At 40.8% G+C, this 27372-nt stretch overlaps 3 protein-coding genes across 10 annotated transcripts in view; 2 read left to right on the forward strand and 1 right to left on the reverse strand.

Annotated features, from left to right (window-relative positions):
• The window catches only part of LOC119494180 (fibroblast growth factor 18-like), a 247537-nt gene that overhangs the window by 83747 nt on the left and 136418 nt on the right, over positions 1–27372 (reverse strand). For all 3 annotated transcript variants that reach the window (XM_037779857.1, XM_037779855.1, XM_037779856.1), the window contains exon 3: positions 21252–21370. The gene's annotated coding sequence lies outside the window, so the exon portion shown is untranslated. The remainder of the gene's footprint in view (positions 1–21251; positions 21371–27372) is intronic.
• Positions 72–18412, forward strand: LOC119494164 (protocadherin alpha-C2-like). 6 transcript variants are annotated; one of them, XM_037779836.1, is made up of 3 exons: positions 72–2595; positions 15373–15408; positions 16670–18412. In XM_037779836.1, the coding sequence occupies exons 1-2, from the start codon at positions 187–189 to the stop codon at positions 15382–15384; spliced, it is 2421 nt and encodes an 806-aa protein (XP_037635764.1). In that variant the 5' UTR covers positions 72–186; the 3' UTR covers positions 15385–15408; positions 16670–18412. The 6 variants fall into 6 exon arrangements, with proteins under 6 accessions (XP_037635764.1, XP_037635761.1, XP_037635763.1 ...); XM_037779833.1 differs by lacking the exon at positions 72–2595 and adding an exon at positions 2858–5465; XM_037779835.1 differs by lacking the exon at positions 72–2595 and adding an exon at positions 6226–9420.
• Positions 24114–27110, forward strand: LOC119494173 (protocadherin alpha-8-like). Its single transcript, XM_037779844.1, has one exon. The coding sequence runs from the start codon at positions 24243–24245 to the stop codon at positions 26619–26621; it is 2379 nt and encodes a 792-aa protein (XP_037635772.1). The 5' UTR covers positions 24114–24242; the 3' UTR covers positions 26622–27110.

The raw sequence follows: 27372 nt of genomic DNA on the forward strand, positions 1-27372 counted from the left end.
CAACCGGACAGCTCCGTGGTGCTGAAACTCCGCTCCGAAAACGCGCTCGTCCTTTTTATAATGCAGAAAAGACCTCGGGATTAAAATTGTGTGGATATGTTCAGGATCAAGGCTGTAACAGCAGAATTTAATATAACTGGAAACGTACATTATATCGCTTGAACTGCGGTGAACCAACACACAACAATGGGGTCCTTTGTAACAATGCAGTCTTGTAAAAGGTACGTGCTGCTCGCTGTTCTTGTTCTTTTTTCCTTCGTTCACAACATATCGACATCAGTGACTCATTATTCAGTACCGGAGGAGATGAAAGAAGGATCTGTTGTCGCTAATCTTGCTACTGATCTCAGTCTGGATGTTACAACACTGAATCAGAGGAAGATGCGTCTGGACATCATTGCAAATAAGAAATATCTGGATGTGAACAAAGAGACTGGCGAACTGATTATTGTTGAGAAGATTGACAGGGAAAATATTTGTCCTGCAAAGTCGTCTTGCTATCTCAGACTGGAAGCTACATTAGAAAATCCTCTACGAATGTTTAATATAGAAGTGGACATTTTAGATATGAACGACAACGCCCCTCAATTTCGAAGAGACGCCATACATTTAGATATATCTGAAGCAACGCCAAAAGGAGAGAGATTCTCTCTCAGTAATGCAGTTGATCCTGATGTTGGAAGCAATTCATTGAAAACATACCATTTGAGTGAAAGTGAACATTTTAATATTGAAGTTCAGACTGGAAGAGAAGGAACGAAGTTTGCCGATTTGATATTGAAAAAGTCTTTAGACAGAGAGCAGCAGGCTGTTCATAATTTAATACTCACAGCTGTAGATGGAGGCATACCTGCTCGTTCTGGCACTGCAAGTGTTATTGTTCATGTTTTGGACACAAATGACAATGCTCCTACTTTTGACAAAGTCAGTTATAACATAAAAATAATGGAAAATTCTCCTATTGGAAGTCTTGTTGTTCATCTTAATGCAACAGACTTAGATGAGGGATCAAATTCTGATATAACATATTCATATAGTTTATATACATCAGAGAAAACACAGGAAACATTTAATCTGAATCCTTCCACTGGTGAAATTACCGTTAAAGGAATGTTAAACTATGAGGATTTCAGGATTTATGATATGGAAGTTATAGCAACTGATAAAGGAGTCAATAGTTTATCAAGTCAATGTACTGTTAAAATTCTGGTTGAAGACATGAATGACAACCATCCAGAAATTTCTATTAAATCATTTCAGAGTCCAGTCAATGAAAACATAGAATTAGACACAGTGATAGCTGTAGTTAGTGTCAGTGATAAAGACTCAGGAGACAATGGAGTGGTTGATCTTCATATTCCAGATAATATGCCTTTCAAACTGAGGGAGTCCTCTGATAACCATTATGAATTAGTAGTGTCAGAGCCATTAGACCGTGAGAAGGTTCCAGAATATGACGTCACGTTCACTGTGACAGACAGAGGTTCTCCTCCTTTATCTGACAATGAAACTATGACGTTAGAGCTGCTGGATGTTAATGACAATGTCCCACAGTTCCCTCAGTCATTTTATACTATACGTGTAATGGAGAATAACGCACCTGGAGCCTTGCTCAGTTCACTCACTGCGTTTGACCCTGACCTCCATGAAAACCAGTATCTAGTTTATTTCATCCTAGAGAAGGAGATAGCCAACACCTCCATGTCCATGCTGTTCTCCATCAATCCAGAGAACGGCAATCTTTACGCACTGAAAACTTTTGACTATGAGATCGAGAAGGAGTTTCTTTTCCACATCGAGGCCAGAGACTCTGGCTCTCCTCCACTCAGCAGTAACGTGACGGTCCACATCATCATTGTGGACCAGAACGACAACGCTCCGGTTATTGTCTCTCCGTGGCGCGCGCACGGCTCAGTGGTGGAGGAGAAGATCCCCAGATCCACCGATAAAGGCTCTCTGGTTTCCAAGGTGATAGCCTTGGACACCGACTCGGTGCACAACTCTCGGATTACCTACCAGTTTCTACAGGTGACTGACGCCACCTTGTTCAGTCTGGACCAGTACAACGGAGAGATCCGGACTATGAGGATGTTCAGTTACAGAGATCCACGTCACCAGAGACTGGTTGTTATTGCCAAGGACAACGGGGAGCCCGCTCTCTCTGCTACAGTCACCATCAAGCTGTCCACAGTGGAGACCGCCGTTAAGGCCTACTCTGACATGACTGAGGTGCCTCTAGAATATGACATCTTCTCAGACCTCAACCTGTATCTGGTCATCGGTCTGGGCTCGGTGTCATTTCTCCTGCTCATCACCATACTGGTCACCATCGTGCTCAAGTGTCAGAAACCCAAGCCCAGCAAAGCGGCTCCTCCCTGCAGGAACAGTGTGATCAGTGAGAGGAACTCCACCATCGCAGATTCCACTCTGGTCTCCAACGATGCCTACTGGTACAGTCTGTTTCTAGCAGAGACCAGGAAAGGAAAGATGGTGGTGAGACAGCCTGTGCCAAAGGGCTCCAGATACATCGTGTCCAGTTTACCAAGAGGCACAGGACTGACAGACACTAGTGGCTCAGCAGCTTCCACCCTGCAGGTAGGAGTCCAATTTGTTTATGTATTTTTTAGGTCACTATGCTTCAATAATTAATCTCATAAATAGTGTCAAGAAATCTGATTAATCTTGTCAGGGATAATCAATTTAAACTCACTTTGATACCAATAAACTAATCCTTAAAGTACATAATCTTAAAAGAAGTTAAAAGAGTCCCATAAAAACCTATAAGGTGGCGCTGTTTTGTTAGTAAAATGCCAGCACATGAACGTCATGACAGTGAATCGCTGTCATCAGGGCAGATCGTGAAACAACCGGACAGCTCCGTGGTGCTGAAACTCCGCTCCGAAAACGCGATCGTCCTTTTTATAATGCAGAAACAACCTCGGGATTAAAATTGTGTGGATATGTTCGGTATCAAGGCTGTAACAGCAATATTCAATATTACTGGAAACGTACGTTTTATCGCTTGAAGTGCGGTGAACCAACACACAACAATGGGGTCCTTTGTAACAATGCAGTCTTGTAAAAGGTACGTGCTGCTCGCTATTCTTGTTCTTTTTTCCTTCGTTCACAACATATCGACTTCAGTGACTCATTATTCAATACCGGAGGAGATGAAAGAAGGATCTGTTGTCGCTAATCTTGCTACCGATCTCAGCCTGGATGTTAAAACACTGAATCAGAGGAAGATGCGTCTGGACATTATTGAAAATAAGAAATATCTGGATGTGAACAAAGAGACTGGTGAACTGTATATTGTTGACAAGATTGACAGGGAAAACATTTGCAATACCAAGTCCTCAGCGTCTTGCTATCTCAAACTGGAAGTAATACTAGAAAACCCAGTACGCATATTTATTATAGAAGTAGAAATTCTGGATATGAACGACAACGCCCCTCAATTTCGAAGAGACGTCATACATTTAGACATATCTGAATCAACGCCAAAAGGAGAGAGATTCTCTCTCAGTAATGCAGTTGATCCTGATGTTGGAAGCAATTCCGTGAAAACGTACCATCTGAGTGAAAGTGACCATTTTAATATTGAAGTTCAGACTGGAAGAGATGGGTCAAAGTTTGCCGAATTAATCTTAACAAAGGCCTTAGACAGAGAGCAGCAGGCTGTTCATAATTTAATACTCACAGCTGTAGATGGAGGCACACCTGCTCGATCTGGCACTGCAAGTGTTATTGTTCGCGTTTTGGACACAAATGACAATGCTCCTACTTTTGACAAATTGAGTTATAACATAAAAATAATGGAAAATTCTCCCATTGGAAGCCTTGTTGTTCATCTCAATGCAACAGATTTAGATGAGGGATCAAATTCTGATATAACATATTCATATAGTTTATATACATCAGAGAAAACACAGGAAACATTTAATCTGAATCCTTCAACTGGTGAAATTACTGTTAAAGGAATGTTAAACTATGAGGATTTCAGGATTTATGATATGGAAGTTATAGCAACTGATAAAGGAGACAATAGTTTATCAAGTCAATGTACTGTTAAAATTCTGGTTGAAGACATGAATGACAACCACCCAGAAATATCTATTAGATCATTTCAGAGTCCAGTCAATGAAAACATAGAATTAGACACAGTGATAGCTGTAGTTAGTGTCAGTGATAAAGACTCAGGAGACAATGGAGTGGTTGATCTTCACATTCCAGATAATATGCCTTTCAAACTGAGGGAATCCTCTGATAACTATTATGAATTAGTAGTGTCAGAGCCATTAGACCGTGAGAAGGTTCCAGAATATGACGTCACGTTCACTGTGACAGACAGAGGTTCTCCTCCTTTATCTGACAATGAAACTATGACGTTAGAGCTGCTGGATGTTAATGACAATGTTCCACAGTTCCCTCAGTCATTTTATAATATACGTGTAATGGAGAATAATGCACCTGGAGCCTTGCTCAGTTCACTCACTGCGTTTGACCCTGACCTCCATGAAAACCAGTATCTAGTTTATTTCATCCTAGAGAAGGAGATAGCCAACACCTCCATGTCCATGCTGTTCTCCATCAATCCAGAGAACGGCAATCTTTACGCACTGAAAACTTTTGACTATGAGATCGAGAAGGAGTTTCTTTTCCACATCGAGGCCAGAGACTCTGGCTCTCCTCCACTCAGCAGTAACGTGACGGTCCACATCATCATTGTGGACCAGAACGACAACGCTCCGGTTATTGTCTCTCCGTGGCGCGCGCACGGCTCAGTGGTGGAGGAGAAGATCCCCAGATCCACCGATAAAGGCTCTCTGGTTTCCAAGGTGATAGCCTTGGACACCGACTCGGTGCACAACTCTCGGATTACCTACCAGTTTCTACAGGTGACTGACGCCACCTTGTTCAGTCTGGACCAGTACAACGGAGAGATCCGGACTATGAGGATGTTCAGTTACAGAGATCCACGCCACCAGAGACTGGTTGTTATTGCCAAGGACAACGGAGAGCCCGCTCTCTCTGCTACAGTCACCATCAAGCTGTCCACAGTGGAGACCGCCGTTAAGGCCTACTCTGACATGACTGAGGTGCCTCTAGAATATGACATCTTCTCAGACCTCAACCTGTATCTGGTCATCGGTCTGGGCTCGGTGTCATTTCTCCTGCTCATCACCATACTGGTCACCATCGTGCTCAAGTGTCAGAAACCCAAGCCCAGCAAAGCGGCTCCTCCCTGCAGGAACAGTGTGATCAGTGAGAGGAACTCCACCATCGCAGATTCCACTCTGGTCTCCAACGATGCCTACTGGTACAGTCTGTTTCTAGCAGAGACCAGGAAAGGAAAGATGGTGGTGAGACAGCCTGTGCCAAAGGGCTCCAGATACATCGTGTCCAGTTTACCAAGAGGCACAGGACTGACAGACACTAGTGGCTCAGCAGCTTCCACTTTGCAGGTAGGAAACATATCTATTTAACACGAGTTACAAACAGATGTACTTCGTGGATATCCATCAAGACCACTCACAAGTGACTATTGCAGTCATGTCTTTCTTGTCATATCAGCGCTATAGAATCTTACTCTCCTCTTTACTTACTTTAAGTTACTACACTTAAATTAACCAAATCACAAGTTAAAATGTAATTGTGCACATTAAAGGGGAACTATGGCCATTTTTTAAATTCCAAGATGTTATTCCTATGGTCTAAGACTGTCCAAAAAATATTAGTAAACATGAACAACTCTCTCCCAAATCCAAAAACTAGAGTGCACAAACTCAAACTTGTGATGTCATAGGGTATACAGTGTGGAGCCGCTCCATAGACAATGAATGGGGAATCATGTTCTAGATGCCACTGAGAGCACCCAGGAGAATGTTTTGAGTATGGGTACATTTTCTGTTTCACAACTGAGAACACTACAATAGAATATAGCTCATTTGAGTATAAAAAAAGAAAACAAACATTTTGTGTTTCAGTCTCACATTAATCGTCTATGGAGCAGCTCAGGACTTTATATCCTATGACATCACAAGTTTGAGACTTACTTCTCTGGTTTCTGGCTTTGAAAGAGAGTAGCTCACTTTCACAAATATTGATTGAACATTCCTTGGCCAAAGAAATAACATATTGGCATTAAACAAATAAGTTGTGTTCCCCTTTAACAACGTATTGGATGGGTCTTCTTATACTTGCTGCAGCAGCTCTTTTCCATTAAAATCCTGACACATTTTATAAAATTGAATAAGTAATTTCATAAATAATACTTTCCCTTTCTTAATAAATTGTTCTTGCTATTTCAGGTATTTCTGCATACATTAGGTATTGCAGGGCACACAGATATGATATTAAATATAAAGTAAATGTCAGTAGCAATTACTGATGATACACAAACGGACACTTTGGATTTCTTTACGTTTGGCATCGTTTTTACGCACAGACAGCCGTGCGTAAAACTCGCAGATCAGGAAGGAAAGAGGATACTATGATACATACTCTATGCCTTTACAATCACGGAATACACCTGAGACAAAAAAAACAACAAAGAAACGTTTATATATAACTGTAAACATATTTAATTAACTGAAACGAAAAAATAAGTTATATTTTTAGAATTCCACCTCCCACCCAGGGAATACGTTTAGAAATCAGACATGAAAAGTTTACAAAAACTTATTTAAAGTTTCTTAAACTGTCATTAAAGACACTTGCACTCCTCCTTGTTTTAAAACAAAATACTTTTTTTAAACAGGTGCAAAGGCTCACACCAGACTATTTTCGTCGCTGCTCTCCACCAAAACGTATTCACTGATGAGGTCATCGTTCTCACGGTAGTTTATTGGAGGAGGGACATTCAGTCATTGTATTACGCTGACGTCACTCTTGGTCTGAGCGTGAAGAAACGTTTTCTTTTAAGATCCTCGCTTCGTTTGTTCGTTCAACAAGAAGACGGTTTATCCTCGTTTCAGCACATTTCAATATTATAACTACGGAATCTGCACGATGGCGCATCATATCCGACTGTTATTCGGGAGAGGGTACGTTTCAGCATTTCTCTTTCTTTCTGCCATGATGAACACGGTATCTACCGTCACCCATTATTCTGTTCCCGAAGAAATGGAGGAAGGTTCAGTCGTTGCCAATTTAGCAACTGATCTGGGATTAGACGTGAAGACCCTGAATAAAAGAAAAATGCGCGTAGACGTTGTCGGAAATAAAAAATATCTTGACATCAACAAAGACACAGGAGAGCTGTTAATTCTGGAAAGGATTGACAGAGAGCTGTTATGCACCTCGAAGACAACTACATCGTGCTTTCTAAGATTGGACGCTACGATTGAAAATCCAGTACGAATGTTTAATATTGAGGTGGAAATCACGGATATTAACGACAACACTCCTCATTTTCGAAGAGGAACGATGCACTTGGACATCTCTGAATCAAGCCCCGTTGGAGAGAGATTCTCATTGAATAATGCTGCAGATCCAGATGTTGGAACAAATTCTGTGAAAAATTACCACCTGAGCTCAAGTGAGCACTTCTCCATTGAAATTCAGACCGGGAGAGATGGGACGAAGTTCGCTGATTTGATTCTGGACAAAGCTTTAGACAGAGAACAGCAGGCTGTTCATAATCTAATACTCACTGCTGTGGACGGTGGAGTCCCCACGCGCACAGGTACAGCCAGCATCATTGTTCGCGTGCTTGATGTGAACGACAACGCCCCTTCATTTGACAAAGACAAATACAACGTAGATGTGATGGAAAACTCCCCGATTGGCAGTCTAGTAATAAAAGTAAACGCCACTGATTTAGATGAAGGGTCAAATTCTGATATTATTTATTCATATAGTTTATATACATCAGAGAGAACGCAACAGATGTTTACCTTGAATCCAGAGAAAGGTGAAATCAGAGTGAAAGAGATGATAAATTATGAAGATGTTAAACTTTATGAAATGGAGGTTATTGCCAGCGATAAGGGGCCTAACTCCTTATCTGGACAGTGTAAACTGACAATACAGGTGACAGATATGAATGACAACCATCCAGAAATATCCATCAGATCATTTCAGAGTCCAGTAAAAGAAAATGTACCTTTAGACACAGTGATAGCTGTAGTTAGTGTCAGTGATAAAGACTCAGGAGACAATGGAGTGGTTGATCTTCATATTCCAGATAATATGCCTTTCAAGCTGAGGGAGTCCTCTGATAACTATTATGAATTAGTAGTGTCAGAGCCATTAGACCGTGAGAAGGTTCCAGAATATGACGTCACGTTCACTGTGACAGACAGAGGTTCTCCTCCTTTATCTGACAATGAAACTATGACGTTAGAGCTGCTGGATGTTAATGACAATGTTCCACAGTTCCCTCAGTCATTTTATACTATACGTGTAATGGAGAATAACGCACCTGGAGCCTTGCTCAGTTCCCTCACTGCGTTTGACCCTGACCTCCATGAAAACCAGTATCTAGTTTATTTCATCCTAGAGAAGGAGATAGCCAACACCTCCATGTCCATGCTGTTCTCCATCAATCCAGAGAACGGCAATCTTTACGCACTGAAAACTTTTGACTATGAGATCGAGAAGGAGTTTCTTTTCCACATCGAGGCCAGAGACTCTGGCTCTCCTCCACTCAGCAGTAACGTGACGGTCCACATCATCATTGTGGACCAGAACGACAACGCTCCGGTTATTGTCTCTCCGTGGCGCGCGCACGGCTCAGTGGTGGAGGAGAAGATCCCCAGATCCACCGATAAAGGCTCTCTGGTTTCCAAGGTGATAGCCTTGGACACCGACTCGGTGCACAACTCTCGGATTACCTACCAGTTTCTACAGGTGACTGACGCCACCTTGTTTAGTCTGGACCAGTACAACGGAGAGATCCGGACTATGAGGATGTTCAGTTACAGAGATCCACGCCACCAGAGACTGGTTGTTGTTGCCAAGGACAACGGGGAGCCCGCTCTCTCTGCTACAGTCACCATCAAGCTGTCCACAGTGGAGACCGCCGTTAAGGCCTACTCTGACATGACTGAGGTGCCTCTAGAATATGACATCTTCTCAGACCTCAACCTGTATCTGGTCATCGGTCTGGGCTCGGTGTCATTTCTCCTGCTCATCACCATACTGGTCACCATCGTGCTCAAGTGTCAGAAACCCAAGCCCAGCAAAGCGGCTCCTCCCTGCAGGAACAGTGTGATCAGTGAGAGGAACTCCACCATCGCAGATTCCACTCTGGTCTCCAACGATGCCTACTGGTACAGTCTGTTTCTAGCAGAGACCAGGAAAGGAAAGATGGTGGTGAGACAGCCAGTGCCAAAGGGCTCCAGATACATCGTGTCCAGTTTACCAAGAGGCACAGGACTGACAGACACTAGTGGCTCAGCAGCTTCCACTCTGCAGGTAGGAAACATATCTATTTAACACGAGTTCCAAAGAGATGTACTTCGTGGATATCCATCAAGTCCACTGACGTGACTATTGCAGTCATGTCTTTCTTGTCATACCAGCGATATAGAATCTTACTCTCCTCTTTACTTACTTTAAGTTATTTCCCTTAAAATGAACCACATCGCAAGTTAAAATGTAATTGTGCACATTAAAGGGGAACTATGGTAATTTAAAAAAATCCTAGATGTTATTCCTATGGTCTAAGACAGTCCAGCAAATATTAGTAAACATGAACAACTCTCTCCCAAATCCAAAAACTAGAGTGCTAAAACTCAAACTTGTTATGTCATAGGGTATACAGTGTGGAGGATTCTCCATAGGCAATGAATGGGGAATCATGTTCTAGATGCTGCTGAGAGCACCCAGAGGAATGCTCTGAGTATATGGGAACATTTTCTGTTTCACAACTGATAAAACTAAAGCTCATTTTGGTATAAAAAAAAAGAAAACAAACATTTTGTGTGTCAGTCTCACATTCATGGTCTATGGAGCAGCTCCAGACTTTATACGCTATGACCTCACAAGTTGGAGACTTACTTCTCTGGTTTCTGGCTTTGAGAGAGAAAGTAGCTCACTTTCACAAATATTGATTCAACTTTCCTTGGCCATGGAAATAACATATTGGAATTTTTAAAAAATAGGTAGTGTTCCCCTTTAACAACGTGTTGGATAAGTCTTCTTACTCTTGCTGCAGCAGCTTTTTTCCATTAAAATCTTGATACAATTTTATGAAATTTAACAAGTAATTTGATAAATAATACCTTCCCTTTCTTAAAAGATTGTTCTTGCTGTTTCGGTAATTAAGCATACATTAGGTATTGTAGGGCACACACATATTCTATTAAATAAAATGCAAATGTCAGTAGAAATTATGGATGATGCACAAACGGACACTTTGGATTTCATCACGTTTGGCATCGTTTTTACGCACAGACAGCCGTGCGTAAAACTCGCAGAACACGAAGGAAAGAGGATACTATGTAACATAATCTATGCCTTCACAATCACTTTATACACGTCTGGCAATAAACAAACAAACAACACGTTTATACATAACTGTAAATATATAATGAACAGAAACTAAAGACTACTTATCATTTTTTTTTATTCCACCTCCCACCCAGGGAATACGTTTAGAAATCAGACATGACAAGTTCACAAAAACGTATTTATAGTTTCTTAAACTGTCGTTAAAAAATGTTGCACCTCTCCTTATTTTAAAACAAAATATATATTTGTTGGGATTTCATCACGTTTGGCATCGTTTTTACGCACAGACACCCGTGCGTAAAACTCGCAGAACATGAAGGAAAGAGGATACTATGATACACACTCTATGCCTTTATAATCACTTTATACATGTGTGACCACAAACAAACAAATAAACAAAGCGTTTATAAATAACTGTAAATATATAATGAACTGAAACTGAAGATTAATTATATTTTTAGAATTCCACCTCCCACCCAGGGAATACGTTTCGAAATCAAACATGAAAAAATTACAAAAACTTATTTCCAGTTTCCTAAACTGTCATTAAAAACACTTTCACTCCTCCTTATTTTAAAACAATACAGGTGCAAAGGCTCACACCAGACTATTTTCGTCGCTGCTCTCCACCAAAACGAATTCACTGATGAGGTCATCGTTCTCACGGTAATTTATTGGAGGAGGGACATTCAGACATTGTATTACGCTGACGTCACTCTTGGTCTAAGCGTGAAGAAACGTTTTCTTGTAAGATTGTCGCTTCGTTTGTTCGTTCAACAAGAGGGAGGTTTATCTTCGTTTCAGCACATTTCAAGACTATAACTACGGAATCTGCACGATGGCGCATCATATCCGACAGTTGTCTGGGAGAGGGTACGTTTCCGCATTTCTCTTTCTTTCTGCCATGATGAACACGGTATCTACCGTCACCCATTATTCTGTTCCCGAAGAAATGGAGGAAGGTTCTGTCGTTGCTAATTTAGCAACTGATCTGGGATTAGACACGAAGGCGCTCAAGGGAAGGAATATGCGCGTAGACGTTGTGGGCAATAAAAAATATCTCGACATCAACAAAGACACAGGAGAGCTGTTTATCCTGGAAAGGATAGACAGAGAGATGCTATGCCCATTGAAGACATCCACATCGTGCTTTCTTAAATTAGAGGCTGCAATTGAAAATCCAGTACGAATGTTTAATATTGAGGTGGAAATCACGGATATTAACGACAACACTCCTCATTTTCGACGAGGAACGATGCACCTGGACATCTCTGAATCAAGCCCCGTTGGAGAGAGATTCTCATTGAATAATGCTGCAGATCCAGATGTTGGAACAAATTCTGTGAAAAATTACCATCTGAGCTCAAGTGAACATTTTGCACTCGAAATTCAGACCGGGAGAGATGGGTCAAAGTTTGCAGATTTGGTTCTGAAGAAAGCTTTAGATCGAGAGCAGCAGGCTGTTCATAATCTAATACTCACTGCTGTGGACGGTGGAGTCCCCACGCGCACAGGTACAGCCAGCATCATTGTTCGCGTGCTTGATGTGAACGACAACGCCCCTTCATTTGACAAAGACAAATACAACGTAGATGTGATGGAAAACTTCCCGATTGGCAGTCTTGTAATAAAACTAAACGCCACTGATTTAGATGAAGGGTCAAATTCTGATATTGTTTATTCATATAGTTTATATACATCAGAGAGAACGCAACAGATGTTTAACCTGAATCCAGAGAAAGGTGAAATCAGAGTGAAAGAGATGATCAATTATGAAGATGTTAAGCTTTATGAAATGGAGGTTATTGCCAGCGATAAGGGGCCTAACTCCTTATCTGGACAGTGTAAACTGACAATACAGGTGACAGATATGAATGACAACCATCCAGAAATATCCATCAGATCATTTCAGAGCCCAATAAAAGAAAATGAGCCAATAGACACAGTGATAGCTGTAGTTAGTGTCAGTGATAAAGACTCAGGAGACAATGGAGTGGTTGATCTTCATATTCCAGATAATATGCCTTTTAAACTGAGGGAGTCCTCTGATAACTATTATGAATTAGTAGTGTCAGAGCCATTAGACCGTGAGAAGGTTCCAGAATATGACATCACGTTCACTGTGACAGACAGAGGTTCTCCTCCTTTATCTGACAATGAAACTATGACGTTAGAGCTGCTGGATGTTAATGACAATGTTCCACAGTTCCCTCAGTCATTTTATACTATACGTGTAATGGAGAATAACGCACCTGGAGCCTTGCTCAGTTCCCTCACTGCGTTTGACCCTGACCTCCATGAAAACCAGTATCTAGTTTATTTCATCCTAGAGAAGGAGATAGCCAACACCTCCATGTCCATGCTGTTCTCCATCAATCCAGAGAACGGCAATCTTTACGCACTAAAAACTTTTGACTATGAGATCGAGAAGGAGTTTCTTTTCCACATCGAGGCCAGAGACTCTGGCTCTCCTCCACTCAGCAGTAACGTGACGGTCCACATCATCATTGTGGACCAGAACGACAACGCTCCGGTTATTGTCTCTCCGTGGCGTGCGCACGGCTCAGTGGTGGAGGAGAAGATCCCCAGATCCACCGATAAAGGCTCTCTGGTTGCCAAGGTGATAGCCTTGGACACCGACTCGGTGCACAACTCTCGGATTAGCTACCAGTTTCTACAGGTGACTGACGCCACCTTGTTTAGTCTGGACCAGTACAACGGAGAGATCCGGACTATGAGGATGTTCAGTTACAGAGATCCACGTCACCAGAGACTGGTAGTTGTTGCTAAGGACAACGGGGAGCCCGCTCTCTCTGCTACAGTCACCATCAAGCTGTCCACAGTGGAGACCGCCGTTAAGGCCTACTCTGACATGACTGAGGTGCCTCTAGAATATGACATCTTCTCAGACCTCAACCTGTATCTGGTCATCGGTCTGGGCTCAGTGTCATTTCTCCTGCTCATCACCATACTGGTCACCATCGTGCTCAAGTGTCAGAAACCCAAGCCCAGCAAAGCGGCTCCTCCCTGCAGGAACAGTGTGATCAGTGAGAGGAACTCCACCATCGCAGATTCCACTCTGGTCTCCAACGATGCCTACTGGTACAGTCTGTTTCTAGCAGAGACCAGGAAAGGAAAGATGGTGGTGAGACAGCCTGTGCCAAAGGGCTCCAGATACATCGTGTCCAGTTTACCAAGAGGCACAGGACTGACAGACACTAGTGGCTCAGCAGCTTCCACCCTGCAGGTACAGATGACCGCTCACTTCACTGCAGTTTAAAAAAAACCTTAGTCCTAACTTTATTTTTGTGACGAAAAATATCTGGCCTACTGTTAACTCAGTTCACACTGCAGTACTTCATTACTGATCAGCTTCTAGCTGAAGTGTATTGGCAATGTTTTCTTTTGTTGCAGTAAATATTGTCTGAGGCAAGTAAGAGTGATATAAAAAGAGTAATCATACCTTACAATAATACTATATTTTGCAGTTTAAACAATGAGGAACTTAATTCTAAATTGAATAATGAATGAAATGTATTGAATGTATCATACCAGATACATTGCGAAAAACAACAACAACAAAGTCACTAAATCAGTAAAAAAGTTGGGTATCAGTGCACAGTATAGAACTACACGTAAAGTTTTGCTGTACCGCTGATGTTGTCTGTGTTTGTGTTTTGCACTAAGGATACTTTCTGGCTTCAATTTTCATGTGTGTGTGTGAGACCACTTCACACTTTGGCTTGCCGTTAAATACCGTAACAACAACGCTTCACATCACTCATTCTCTCAATATGATATTGTAAAATATTCTTTAAAATGTAATTTTCATTCAACAGGTATCTACTAAAAATTAACATAAAAGAATCCAACCCCCAATATGACATTTAACATTCAACTAGGGAAAAAAGCTATACTTTAGCTGACTATGTTTTAAAAAAATCCATCAGAAAACGGAAGTCAAAATAAAACATTACATTTAGGATTCAAACAGATGGCAAAGAATCACCGGTCAATCTAACAGTTGAAAGCAACCAGCCTGAAGAAGAGATTCAAAGGTTACACCTCTGCTTCATAACATATCTTGCTGTTTGTATTTAAAGTTTTGCGGTTGTTTTACAGAGCGGCACTCGCTAAAAAAGGCTTTTCATTCATTACTGCTCCAGAGAGACTTCGGTTTGTGGCCTATATATCAGTGTATCTTCATTGTTTTATTCACTGCAAATGGAAACACATTCAAGTCTAAAGCAGAATGCTAACGTCAATACACAAAGAGCACGTGCTCTGTTTTTTTTAACCAATAATCAAAAAACAATAATGAACTACACTGTTTTTCTCCGACAGTGGGGTGTTTTCAGCTCAACTTTTTTGTGCTCTGCATCACCACAGTACATATCTGAAATGAAAATGCTGAACAAACTGTTTAGAGCTAACCTTTTTTTCCCCCAGCATCAGTGTCATTTGATTATTCAATGTGATACCATGGATGTTTAGCTGCATCTATCTATCCATCCATCCACCTATCCGTCTACCTATCCGTCTACCTACCTACCTATCTATCTATCTATCTATCTATCTATCTATCTATCTATCTATCTATCTATCTATCTATCTATCTATCTATCTATGATGGTAAGTATGCTGCTGAAAGAACAAACAATGATATAGCTAAATGTAAAACTATGTTTTAACCCATTTTTATAGAACGGATTGTAACAAGCTGCAGTATCTGTAGTAAGGGGTCAAACTAACTATGCTGCTTAGTCTGTGGTAGTTTCTAAAGATAACTTTTCATTCATAGTGCCTCGACACCAACTCTGTGATCAAAGGATACATACACAAATAATCCTTTTTTTGTGTTTGCAATGACCTGACCATTAAACTGCTTGTTTTTTTCTTCTCCCCACTCTAAAGTACCCTAAATGAGGAAAGTCCACTCTGCAGCTGGAGGTATGCAGGAGTCTCACTCCCCCACCCCGGATGCCCTTTTATGAATGATGTGACAGAGCTTAGTGTGTGAATTGTTTTTTTGTGTTTGTTTTGTTCTCAGTGGATATTTTTAAAATTATTTTGTCTTGTTTAGTTTCCCTTGGAGAAGGAGATTTTTTTTTTAATTGCAAAGGGTCACTAAGTTGACATCACATGCAGCTTGTCAAATCTCCTGTGTTAACCTCTTCATGCCTACATTTGGTTACTATTACTCATATTACAGCCTCATCACTATAACGCCTACTAAAAATGTGTCAAACTACCACAGTAATGAACACTGCTTCTGTCAGTATTTCAGGATTATGTCCCCTCTAAAAATGTTTAAAAAGTTGACAGAGCCTTAAAATATGGCCCTAAATGATTTTGATTTACCTCAGGGGACAAAGATAATTATAAAAATGCATTATATACTGATTCTGACCCTTTTTGGTCAGTTTTGCAGACAAGCAAAAGTGGTGGTCCCGATGACGTAGTATGGAAACAGCATTCCTATCCTAGTTATTACTTTTGGTGAACAAAGTGAGAGTCAAATACTGTATTTTAGGCTCATAGTGTATTAATCTTTAAACACAAAATGATAACATCAATATGCTGCTCAGCCTGAAGGTCATTGATCATAGTTCTAAAAAAATCCTTCACTTCCACTAACAATAATACCATTTGCTGGCTTTGCTTTTTTCACAATCTGGCTTTTGCTGTTAATACACATGGGAAGAATTAAATCACTATGTTATCAAAAGAATCCTGTGCATGTGAAGATTACTTTGTGCCCCCCCCCCCCTACTGACCCATTACTAATAGATTATGAGTACATCCTATTTTTGAATGTTAATAAGTGGGACTGGACTGTGCTGTTGCTGTATGATTGGGCTATTATACTGTAATAAGACTGACTACACCGAATGACAATATTCTGTCTGCTGTAGTGTGAATTGTGACCTAATTCCTTGTGCAGGAGAGGCGCAAAGTGAAACCAGTCACCCAGTTACCTAGCAACCACTCTCCTTCACATAATATTGGAGCATGGTATTCATTGATAGACCTGCCACCTCACCACTACATGTTCAAGGATCTAACCCAAACCCCTCCACCCACTCTGTCTTCTGCCTGAAGCCCCTGTCTGTGTGACAGACATCGGCTGCATGAGATGTGTCATTTTGGCCAGTCACACCTGGCTGTGGTTCTTTGCTAGATTTATCTAATTCTCTTGTCTCATTGGCAGGCATCCACCAGCAGCAGCGGCGGCAGTTCCACATAAGGCCACACTTCCAGCTGCGTACTGGGTTTGATGCTGACAGAAAAGCTTCATGGAGGAAAGGAGAAACCCCTGCCCGTAAACGCCCCCACGTCCATCCTGCTCAGCCTGATCCTTGTTTCCTCACAATGTGTATTTGCGCTATAACACCAAATGGACTATGGTGGCTAATTAAGGACACAGCCCTTCCCCCTCTCTTTCTTTAAGCACATGAAAAGCCAATCAACAATGCCTCTCTGTCCATTCAATATGCACGATAAGACTGCATGGCTTCAACCACACTCCAAACCTTCATACAAAATAAAATCAAGAGGAGATACATGCAAAGAAACAGACTGTACGGAAAATTATACCTTTGGATATTTCAAAGAAGCCTCAACGAGGACTATTAGAGTGGACACGGGAATGTTGAAATGCCTTTAAGAGACCGTTTTCCCTCTCTAAAATGAAACACATGTTGGATATTACATTATTAACCTCTGTGCTTTGTCTTGCTCCATAACAGCATTGATGTATAATATACAAGTTAACTAAGAAGTGAAAACAGCACAATTAACTAAATGTCAGAATAGCACTAAACTACGATTTTAAAAGTATGAAACTAAAGGGGAATCAGTATTTTATAGATGTGGTAGCTTTTAGCAGTTTTATGTTTTTGTACTTGACTGTGTGCTTTATATGTGAGCTAGGCCTAAATATGAGAGTGCTGAGAGATTAAGTTAACCAGTACATTGAACAGATAAATGTGGGGCCTTCAGCCTTTATGTATCTGCCTTTCATTTGTTTTTGCATGGGATAATCAAAGTACTTTGATAGCTTTAGATATTTTATGATATTGAGCAATCCACTTTCTGGAGTTAGGCCTCACTGTATTTTTCAAAACAAGATGGGAGATTACCTTTTAATGAGATCACAATCATGAGGTACAACAGCATAATAATTTTGTCCCACTGCTACTTTTGGCAACAGTGGGACATTTAGAAAGTTAAGTGTACAGTGTGCTTGAATGTTATGTTTACTTGGACATTACTGGAGAATAAGAGTCTAGAGGACTGACCTGAACACAGTGATTCTTTGAGAATGGATTGATTAATATCTACGTATGACTACTGTATATACATCATGTACTTTCACTTTTTTATTTTTAAAGCCAAATTCTGGATGTTCCTTAATTTCAACATCTTCTGAGATTGTGTTACAAGTTGAAAACTCACTTAATGACTTAATGTTTACTTTACATTACTGAATACTGGTTTCACCCAATGAAAGCTGTGCTCATGTGTATTACTGACTACTGTATGTATTTCCATATGCAACACATAAATAGGGATATATAGATATGACTGACATACAGCACATACAGTATATCACTTGTCTGTATCTATTAATATGCTTTTCTTTTTCAGTTTAAATTCTGAAATTTGTAAAGTGAATGAAAAACAGTGCCATCCGATTTATGGGCCAGCTAGTATGTGAAACATTTTCAATGATCAGACATCATGTAGTCAAACTCTTCAGCACAGCTCACATTGCATTACTTGTATAAAGCTATAATGTTTTACAGGCAAACATATACAATAAGTGCTTTTGTATAGTGGAACTTTTATGGTGCAATATGTAGTATTGTGTGTAATGTGAGCTTATTGTATGCTATGGTCTGTTAAATACAAAAACAACATAGAGTATTAAACTTCATGGTGAACTTCTGAATCTCTTGAGTTTTGCATCAAAAGTCATACCACTCATCTGGGACTGCTGCATTACCGTAAAATGAGTTTACTTCTAGTTTACAAAGCAGGTCAACCTTCAGTGAATCTACTACAAACTACATGTGTGATGACAATAAGTCAAAGGCCTATTTTACTTAATTATAATGCCTATCCCACCCTTGTCAGACAGTTAACTAACTTTCTTAAGTTTCACTTCACTTGATGTGTCAGTTTAAAAACATTTATCTAATTTCTAAAACAAATCAGAGATAAAGCCTTAGAGTAGTAAAACTCTATCAGTATGATTTTCCTGTCTGAGTCACTTTATGGAACAGTAATTTACTTGAATGCATACAGTATACTGCAATACAGTTTATGGAAATGGAGAGGATGTTGGAGAGGTTGCTGATTTTGCTGACTCAGAGAGACAAAATCATCTGGCTCACAGAGTGAGTCGATTAAGGCCCAGCTTTACTGCAAGCATGCATTATCAACTCAAATCAAAGTATAGCTAAGGGTCAGGCCTTACACAGACATGTTGGCTGGTGTCATAAATATAAAAACATTAAAATGACAAAAGATCACCTCACACAATATCTGTCTTTTATACTGAAGGACCAGTTGTTGTATGTGTATGATGTAGATGCTTACTAGTTTTATTTAAGGTCAGAAAATGATTTACTTGTAAGGTTTCAGATGGAAATGTTGTAGGGATTTTGAAAGTGTTACTCCCATATCAGAGAATGTGATATACAGTTGCAGTCACACTATTGGAGTATTAAGTCAGCCTTAGTAACAGAACTATGTCCTGCACAGGAAAATATGGCAGGATATTCAGATTTCTTGCTCTCTTTGTCACTGACTGACATGTTCTTATGGTCTTCCAGGGGGAGATTATTACAGCTGACACATACAGTCTGGAGCCTATAGTGACAGACAGTGCTCTGTTATGTTATCCTGCTTATGTCATTCATTTTCAATTAAATGTTTCAGTTAAAATGTCACTGTTTAGCTATTGTAATCCACAAAATGATTATAAAGCGTGGTAGGTGTTTGCTTCAAGCCCCACACCCTATTATTATTCCCTTCCTCCAGGATGCTCAAGCTTCTATTTTTATCTCACCATTTCTCTCTGATACTGGGACAGTGTTAATATGCCAACAGAACAGGATCATTGTCTATAAGTAGAAAACAGAAAATGTACCCTGTGTGTGTGTGTGTGTGTTTCCACAAAGATCTTTCTACTACAGCCAAACTGCTTCAAAAACACAAGTAGTTATTCTGGACTTTGCCACCACTGGAATGTAAGTATTCATTATTCAAATGACGCCCTTAGTGTTTCATATTTAAGTTGACATGCATAATACATACAAACCAGAAAATACAGTGTAGTAATGATGTAGAATTTTGCAAATCGTACATAAATTACTGGTGTGTGCTATCTGACTGCTTAACTGAACTGCATTACTTAACTGCTGCATCCTGCAATGCTGAACTCAAAGTGCAGTATGATAATGACAAAACATCTCCAAGGCAAGTCCAATAATGAATTCTGAATTATCAGGCTCTTATTATCTTTACCTTCTGTTTTCTTCTTCTATTTTAGCAAAATAATCAATTGCCTTTACTTAAAATGTTCTCTTTGTGTCTGAAATATTAAAGAGTAACAATCTACACGTAGGCTGAATATTCTGTTTGTGCTTCCACCTAACGGTCGAAGGAGAACACTCTGTCCCAACCCCAATTGTATTGTGGCACTGCAGTAGCATTGCAGTTAATGTAACTACTGGGTGTGGTGGTAACAAACGCGCCAGAGTTAGACACTGCAACATCGCTTTACTTACTGAGAGTTGCTAAAATAAATAGTAATTAATAAATGTGCTATTCAGTCCAAAATTGCTGTGTGATAAATCAATTGTATTAGTAGTCACTAAAACGTTCTTCATTTACCATGTTTTGGTCAACTCACTCAGTCACATTTGCTAAAAAACACTGAGCTCACACTGCTATATAAATGCACCATTTGTTTGATGTTGAAGGAAATGCATGCTAAGCTTCAACATCAAACAAATGGTAACAAATGCAAATAAATGCATTTATATAGCGTGTTTCTAGTCATCTGACCACACAAAGCGCTTTACACTACATGCCAATATTTACCCATTCACACACACATTCATACAATTATGGCAGAGGCTGCCATACAAGGTGCCAACCTGCTCATCAGGATCTCAACTAATCATTCAGACACACTAACTCACACAGTCTTCGGGAGCAATTTGAGGTTCAGTATCTTGCCCAGGGACACTTTGACATCTTCCGTATAGTGGACGACCCGCTCTATCTCCTGAGCCGCAGCCGCCCCAAAAACAAACAAACCGTTGCTCTTTTCTGTGATCAAGTCACCTGGTACATAGGTGGAAAGTTTCATATCGGCAATGTTTCCTAACTATGATTCACTTTCAGGCAGGTGAGACAAGGGCTGTAGTCCAGTTTAGGCCTTTTTTTCTAATCCAAACATCATCATTATGCTGCTGTTCAGCTTCATTGGATCATTGATCTGCGCATTGATTTGGCATTTGGTTTTATGCGGATGCCCTTCCTGATGTACATGTTTTAGTGGTGGGTCCCAGAGGAAACCCACGCAAACATGGGGAGGACATACAAACTCCACACAGAAAGGCCCTGCCCAGACCGGGGATCGAACCCACTCACTCCTTTCTGTGAGGCGACAGCACTAACCACTGCACCACCTCAAGCATTCTTCAAGTAATTCAAGGTCACAATATGTGTGAGTCAAAACAAGAGGGACAGGCAATTGAGGAAAACCATGACAGTACCTCTCTGATGTATACTGGCAGTGGAAACTGGCTCCAGCTAAGTGCCCCTTCTGGACAGTCTTCAGTGATCACAGTCAGCACACCCACCAATCTGTAAGGACATCATGGCCATCTTTATCCTACAAAGAAACACAATATCAAAGCTCTAAATAAAGTCTAACGAATAGTGCTAAAGGCCACAAATGTAGTTATTGTATGGAGACACATTTTATTACGACAGACTCATAAGCAGGTTTGTGTTAACACTGATTTACAGACAATGCATGTTTGCAGGATTTTCATTTTCTTCCATGAGGGTGGAATAATGAGTGTGTCTGCCTCTGTGTTAGTGTGTGCACACACATGACATCATCTCCCCAGAGAGATGAGATCATGTGTGAGCAGGGCAGCTTGACATTCAGGCCCACAGGATGAGTTATTTTGACTTAATATCCCCTAAAATTGTAGTAGCACTTAAGAGATGTGTGTCTTTGTAATGTATTTTAAATAAAGCAAGAATAAATGCTTTTATATGGGGTCTAGTTTAGATAGTATTGTGTTTGTTTGGAGCAAAGTGACATAAGGAACAGCTTGAGATCAGAAACATTTCTCTGTTTCCTTTCTCATCACCACTTGAGAGGAGACTGTCACACTGCATGTTTTCTGCTGCTCTGGTCCACTGGCAGACTAGCACACTGATAGACAACACAACAATGCACCAATGTGGAACAAAGCACTAGAACAACCACCAGCTGGCACTAGTAGGCTAACACATGTGCACCATACATCACACCACAATGTATTTTATGTATTAGTATACATCTGGAGTCTCATTTGCTATGCATCATTTTAGTTATACTGACGGGGGAAAATGTGATTTTAGAGGTGATATTTTTGTGTTAATTGTATGTGTTTCCCACTAATACCATCATTACAAGATAATTCTAAAATTATTTTTAATAAACCATAAGGAAGGGATATGACTGCTTATATGTTGTAGAGATTGAACAGCATCAGGGCATGTGGAAATAGCTGACTTTCTTTGTCTGCAGCATTCACAGCTCCTGCATCCCTCCCCCCTCTGCTTGCTTCCTTCCTTCCTTCCTGAGCACTGCTTGCTTTCAGCACCATGGACAGTGACCCGCCTATTGGAGCTGCGTTGCCATGGCGACGTGCTGTCTGTTCTGCTGGAGGTCGCGGTGTGCTCTGAAGCTGCTGGTAATTTAATATTCTCACATGCCCTCCCATCATCCTCCTCCTCCTCCTCCTCCTCCTCCTCTTCTTCACAGTGCAGCACCGGCAGCGTGCACACATCAGATGAGCATTCTCTGTCAAATATTATCGCTACCTCTGCCTACCGAGGACTGATAATAACGGAGATGAGGTGTTTTAAAACAGGTAGCACTGATGCAGCATGTGGAGAATGATGGGGGGAGAAATGTGAGGTGTTGCACAATGCGGCAGCGCTCGTGCCCGCGCACGTTCATGTCTGGCCTAATTCCAGCACCAATACGTAGCATGTGGGAGGGGTACGGAGATGCAGTGTTTTTTACTGTGTGGGTCATTTCCCATAGCTGTTAGTGTGATTGTTATTTATATTTTTCAATCATGATTCTTTCTGCATATTCCCTTCTGCACTGCAGCAGCATGGGGCACGAGGAACAGTACATTATGAACCAGCAGCAGACACTCGAGTGGGCTCATCATAGCTGCATTTACAGGTTTAATCCACGAGGCGTCACTGTTCACCTCTTCAATAGGAGAAAGATAGTGGGAGTGTGCTGAGTAGAGCACACAGAGTTTAAAGCAGAGAAAATGTGAATTTCAACAACTTTACCTATACATTAGCAGCGACACAATATAAAGTTTACTTTATTTTATGGTCCGTCATTTTCGAATAATTTACTTCCACTTTTTAAGGAATTTCCTGGAAAGAACTATGTAATTTGGTCCTAAATATAGAAAGAACAGAGACAGTGTTCAAGTGGTACAGTGTCAATGAATTAATTACAATTAATTGCTGGCATAACCAGGGAATGTAAATAAATTATTATTTTGGGGATGGGTTTAACTCTTCTTTCAGTGAAATCCCCTTTTCACTGTAATTAAATTAACAAAGCACTTTACAGAAAATTTCCAAGAATGTTATTATTATTATTATTATTATTATTATTATTATTATTATTATTATTATAGTTGTTGTTGCAGGTAAGAAAATAAAAATTGCTCCCGTGCATTCATTTTTCTAATTGTTCACTTTCACCTCGACACATTTAGTTGCCAATAGTTATTCTCTGAAATATCTGTAGAGCTAATGAAACTGGTATTTACTTTCTTAATAAATAATGGGAGGCTGTGTTTTACGTCTGTGACAACATTAAAGGTCGACTATTTGAGCAACAAAGATTTAATTAATTAATGACAAATATCCCCTGGCTAGTTGTGGGAGACAGATACAAGGGACACGACATTAAAACATAAAATGCAACTTGAAATAGGATATTTGAGACATTTTGGAAAGAGAAGTTTCCTTCTTCGATTGTAAATTGTGTTTTTCAGGATCCGCAATTTAGACCCAACTTTAAACACACACAGTAGTGTTAAAATAATGATAATAATACTTTCTACCTCTACTTAGAGCGTGCTACCTAAATGCAGATGTGGGGAAGTATTTCAGCAAAATCACACCAACACCAACACGTTGATCACACAATACTGTAGGCTAAACTGAACGAAAACGTGTTATCTTCTCCGCACCATCGTTACAGTGACAATGGGTGGTGCTGTTACACTATATATCAACACAGTGGCTGTGTGTGTGAGGGGGGTATCTTTTTTTTTTTACATGTGCATTCAGTAACAACCCAAAGAGACGGGTTGAAAGACCGGAATGAACAGCCGTCAGAATGATGGTTATTTTTTATTACCCGTGAGAGGAAACGGAACATTTCATACGGATTTTTTTGGCGGATTTAAGATCGTTGATTAAAAGGCTTTCCCCCCCCCCCAGAAATGGCGAAAACGGACATCAAAGGTCGATGGCTGGATGTGTGGATTTCTTTTTGTCTGGCTCTGCTGATTGCGACTCATTTGGAGGGAATCTCTGCTCAAATCCGGTATTCAATTCAGGAAGAATCAAAATTAGGCACGACCGTTGGAAATGTGGCCAAAGACCTTGGATTAGATCTTGGAAGATTGGCGGATAGGAATCTCCGCGTCGTGTCAGGAACAAAGCAGGATCTGTTTAAGGTAAATCCGAGAGATGGATTTTTGTTAGTGAACCAGAAAATAGACAGGGAGGAGCTGTGTGCCAACACTGCTCCGTGTATCACAAATCTGAAAGCAGTTGTAGAAAATCCCCTCGAGATGCACCAAGTAATAGTTGAAATACTCGATGTAAACGACAATTCGCCCAAATTCCCCGAGGAAAACTACACATTAGAGGTGCTGGAGTCCGCCATAGTTGGATCTCGGTTTCAAATGGAAGGAGCACACGACTTGGATGTTGGTTTGAATTCCTTACAATCATATAAACTCAACCATAACCAATATTTTCGCCTGGAAACAGAGGAATTTGGGGAGGATGGAAAGGTCCCATTCCTAATTTTACAGCGACCTTTGGATAGAGAACACACCGCTCAACATTGGTTACAATTAACAGCTAATGATGGGGGGAAACCACCAAAATCTGGTACTATTAATATCACAGTTATTGTGTCTGATGTAAATGACAACTCACCAGTGTGTGATAAACAGAAATACACCATAACAATAAAAGAAAACGCACCTGCAGGCACATTTCTGCTTGCAGTAAACGCATCAGACTCGGATGAGGGGCTGAACGGTGAGATCGAATATTCTTTACGGAGCAAACTGAGAGGTCTCTCATCTGAACCGTTTGATTTGGATAGCAGAAGTGGCAAACTAACGGTGAAAGGGGGCCTTGATTATGAGGAAAAGCAAGTTTATGAGATTAAGGTGCTGGCTGCCGACAAGGGCGCCGTGTCTCTCTCCACACACTGCAACGTGGTTGTTAGAGTGGAGGACGTGAACGATAATCGGCCCGAAATAGACATCACATCCCTTTCAAGTCGCATTCCAGAGAATGCATCTCCTGGCACGGTGGTGGCGTTGATGGGTGTGACGGACCTGGACTCAGGTGTGAACGGACAGGTGGTCTGCAGTGTGCCCGGTCATTTACCTTTCGACTTAAAGCCGTCACCTGACGGACAGTCATACTCTTTGGTCACCAAGGACTACCTGGATAAGGAAACCATACATATGTATGATATCACAATAACAGCTAAGGACTTAGGGAGCCCTGCGCTGTCATCTACGAAGGTGATCCAGGTAGATGTGCTGGATGTTAATGATAATAGACCTGTGTTCACTGAAAGCCCATATACTTTTTATGTGCCTGAAAACAATAAAGCTGGGATGTCCATTTTTTCAGTGAGCGCGGAAGATGCTGATGGAGGCGAAAATGCAGCAGTCTCATATTCACTCGACCGTAAGAGTCCAGGGCCCACTGTAACTTCCTTTCTAAATATCAATGAAGCCAATGGCACCATTTCAGCACTAAAAAGGTTTGATTTTGAAACACTGAAAACATTCCAGTTCCAAGTTGTTGCCACAGATTCTGGAACTCCGTCACTAAGCAGCAACGTCACAGTGAACGTGTTCATTCTGGATCAGAACGACAACGCTCCAGTCATCCTGTATCCAGTCAGCTCTAACGGTTCTGCTGAAGGTGTGGAGGAGATTCCCCGCAATGTGAACGCAGGACACTTGGTGACTAAAGTCAGAGCCTATGACGCTGATATAGGATATAACGGCTGCTTACTGTTTTCACTGCAGGAAGTTACTGACCACAGTCTCTTTGGTTTGGACCGCTATACAGGACAGATCAGAACACTTCGCTCATTCACAGAGACAGACGAGGCTGAGCATAAACTGGTCATACTGGTGAAAGACAATGGAAACGTCTCACTCTCAGCAACAGCTACTGTGATTATCAAAGTTGTGGAGCCCAAAGAGGCTTTTGCTGCTTCTGATGTGAAAAGTGCAACTAAAGTTGACGAGGAGGACGATGTCACATTTTATCTGATCATAACCCTGGGATCAGTTTCTGTACTTTTTCTCATCAGTATCATCGTGCTGATTGCAATGCAGTGCTCTAAGTCCACAGACTATACTTCTAAATATCTACCAGAGCCTAATTACGATGGGACACTGTGTCACAGCATCCAGTACAGATCTGGAGACAAACGGTACATGTTAGTTGGACCCAGAATGAGTATAGGATCTACTATAGTCCCGGGCAGCCATGCCAACACACTAGTGCTCCCTGACAGGAGGAGGACATCTGGAGAGGTAAATATTTTCTTTTAATTATCTACATAATGCTTTCATACAACCATTTTAAATTGTAGTCAATAGAAGGAGATGCATGTTGCCTTTGTTTGCCCTTTTCTCCCTGCTGGTGTGAAATTGCTGTCCATGGTTCTGAAATATAGATTTTTTTTGTGGGGGTGATTTTTTTTTTTTTTTTTGGAAAAACAATTAATAGCAGGTAGACCTGTGTGACTAATCACTCGACCTGTTGTTCTGACTTAAGTTTGTATTACCCATCCAGTGAGTATCCTGATGTCCAGCCACGTCTTCTAAGTGAATCCATAGTGTATTTAACAAAATAAGGATGTGGAGCAGATTTACAAAGTGTTTCTCTTGTTCTATCCCGCCTCGATTACATTCCTCCGACATCATTTTTAAGTTGACGAGGTGACGTGTCATTCAACAATTTATACGATTGCAGGTGTTACTGTTTGTCTTCATCAATTGTCCAATAACCACACACCTGAGTCGCACCCTGATTGTGTAACATACCAACAATTTAGTTGACTTGCTCGATGAAGCAGACCTAAGCATCCTATGAGGGACGTTGTAATCAGCTCATCGCGTTTCCTTTATAGCTGGATTATTTTAAGCATGGAAGCATATAGAAGTCGGTTGTAATAGAGAAGAAGGTGGTGAAGTAAAACTCTTGTGATTTCGTGTGGTATTGTAGCCCACTGGTCACAGGGTGTCAGTGTGGCCTAGATAATGGTTTTGTTGCTCATTCTGTACAGGCCCTGCCCATCTC

The sequence above is a fragment of the Sebastes umbrosus genome, chromosome 9, assembly GCF_015220745.1.
Source record: "Sebastes umbrosus isolate fSebUmb1 chromosome 9, fSebUmb1.pri, whole genome shotgun sequence".
Lineage (NCBI taxonomy): Eukaryota > Metazoa > Chordata > Actinopteri > Perciformes > Sebastidae > Sebastes > Sebastes umbrosus.

Bases quoted from the DNA above. Each gene is read 5' to 3' on its own strand.
- LOC119494164 (XM_037779832.1), top strand. From the start codon at position 7,012: ATGGCGCATCATATCCGACTGTTATTCGGGAGAGGGTACGTTTCAGCA. The intron at 9,421-16,669 runs GTAGGAAACATA...TCTCATTGGCAG, and splicing joins CAGCAGCTTCCACTCTGCAG to GCATCCACCAGCAGCAGCGG.
- LOC119494173 (XM_037779844.1), top strand. From the start codon at position 24,243: ATGGCGAAAACGGACATCAAAGGTCGATGGCTGGATGTGTGGATTTCT.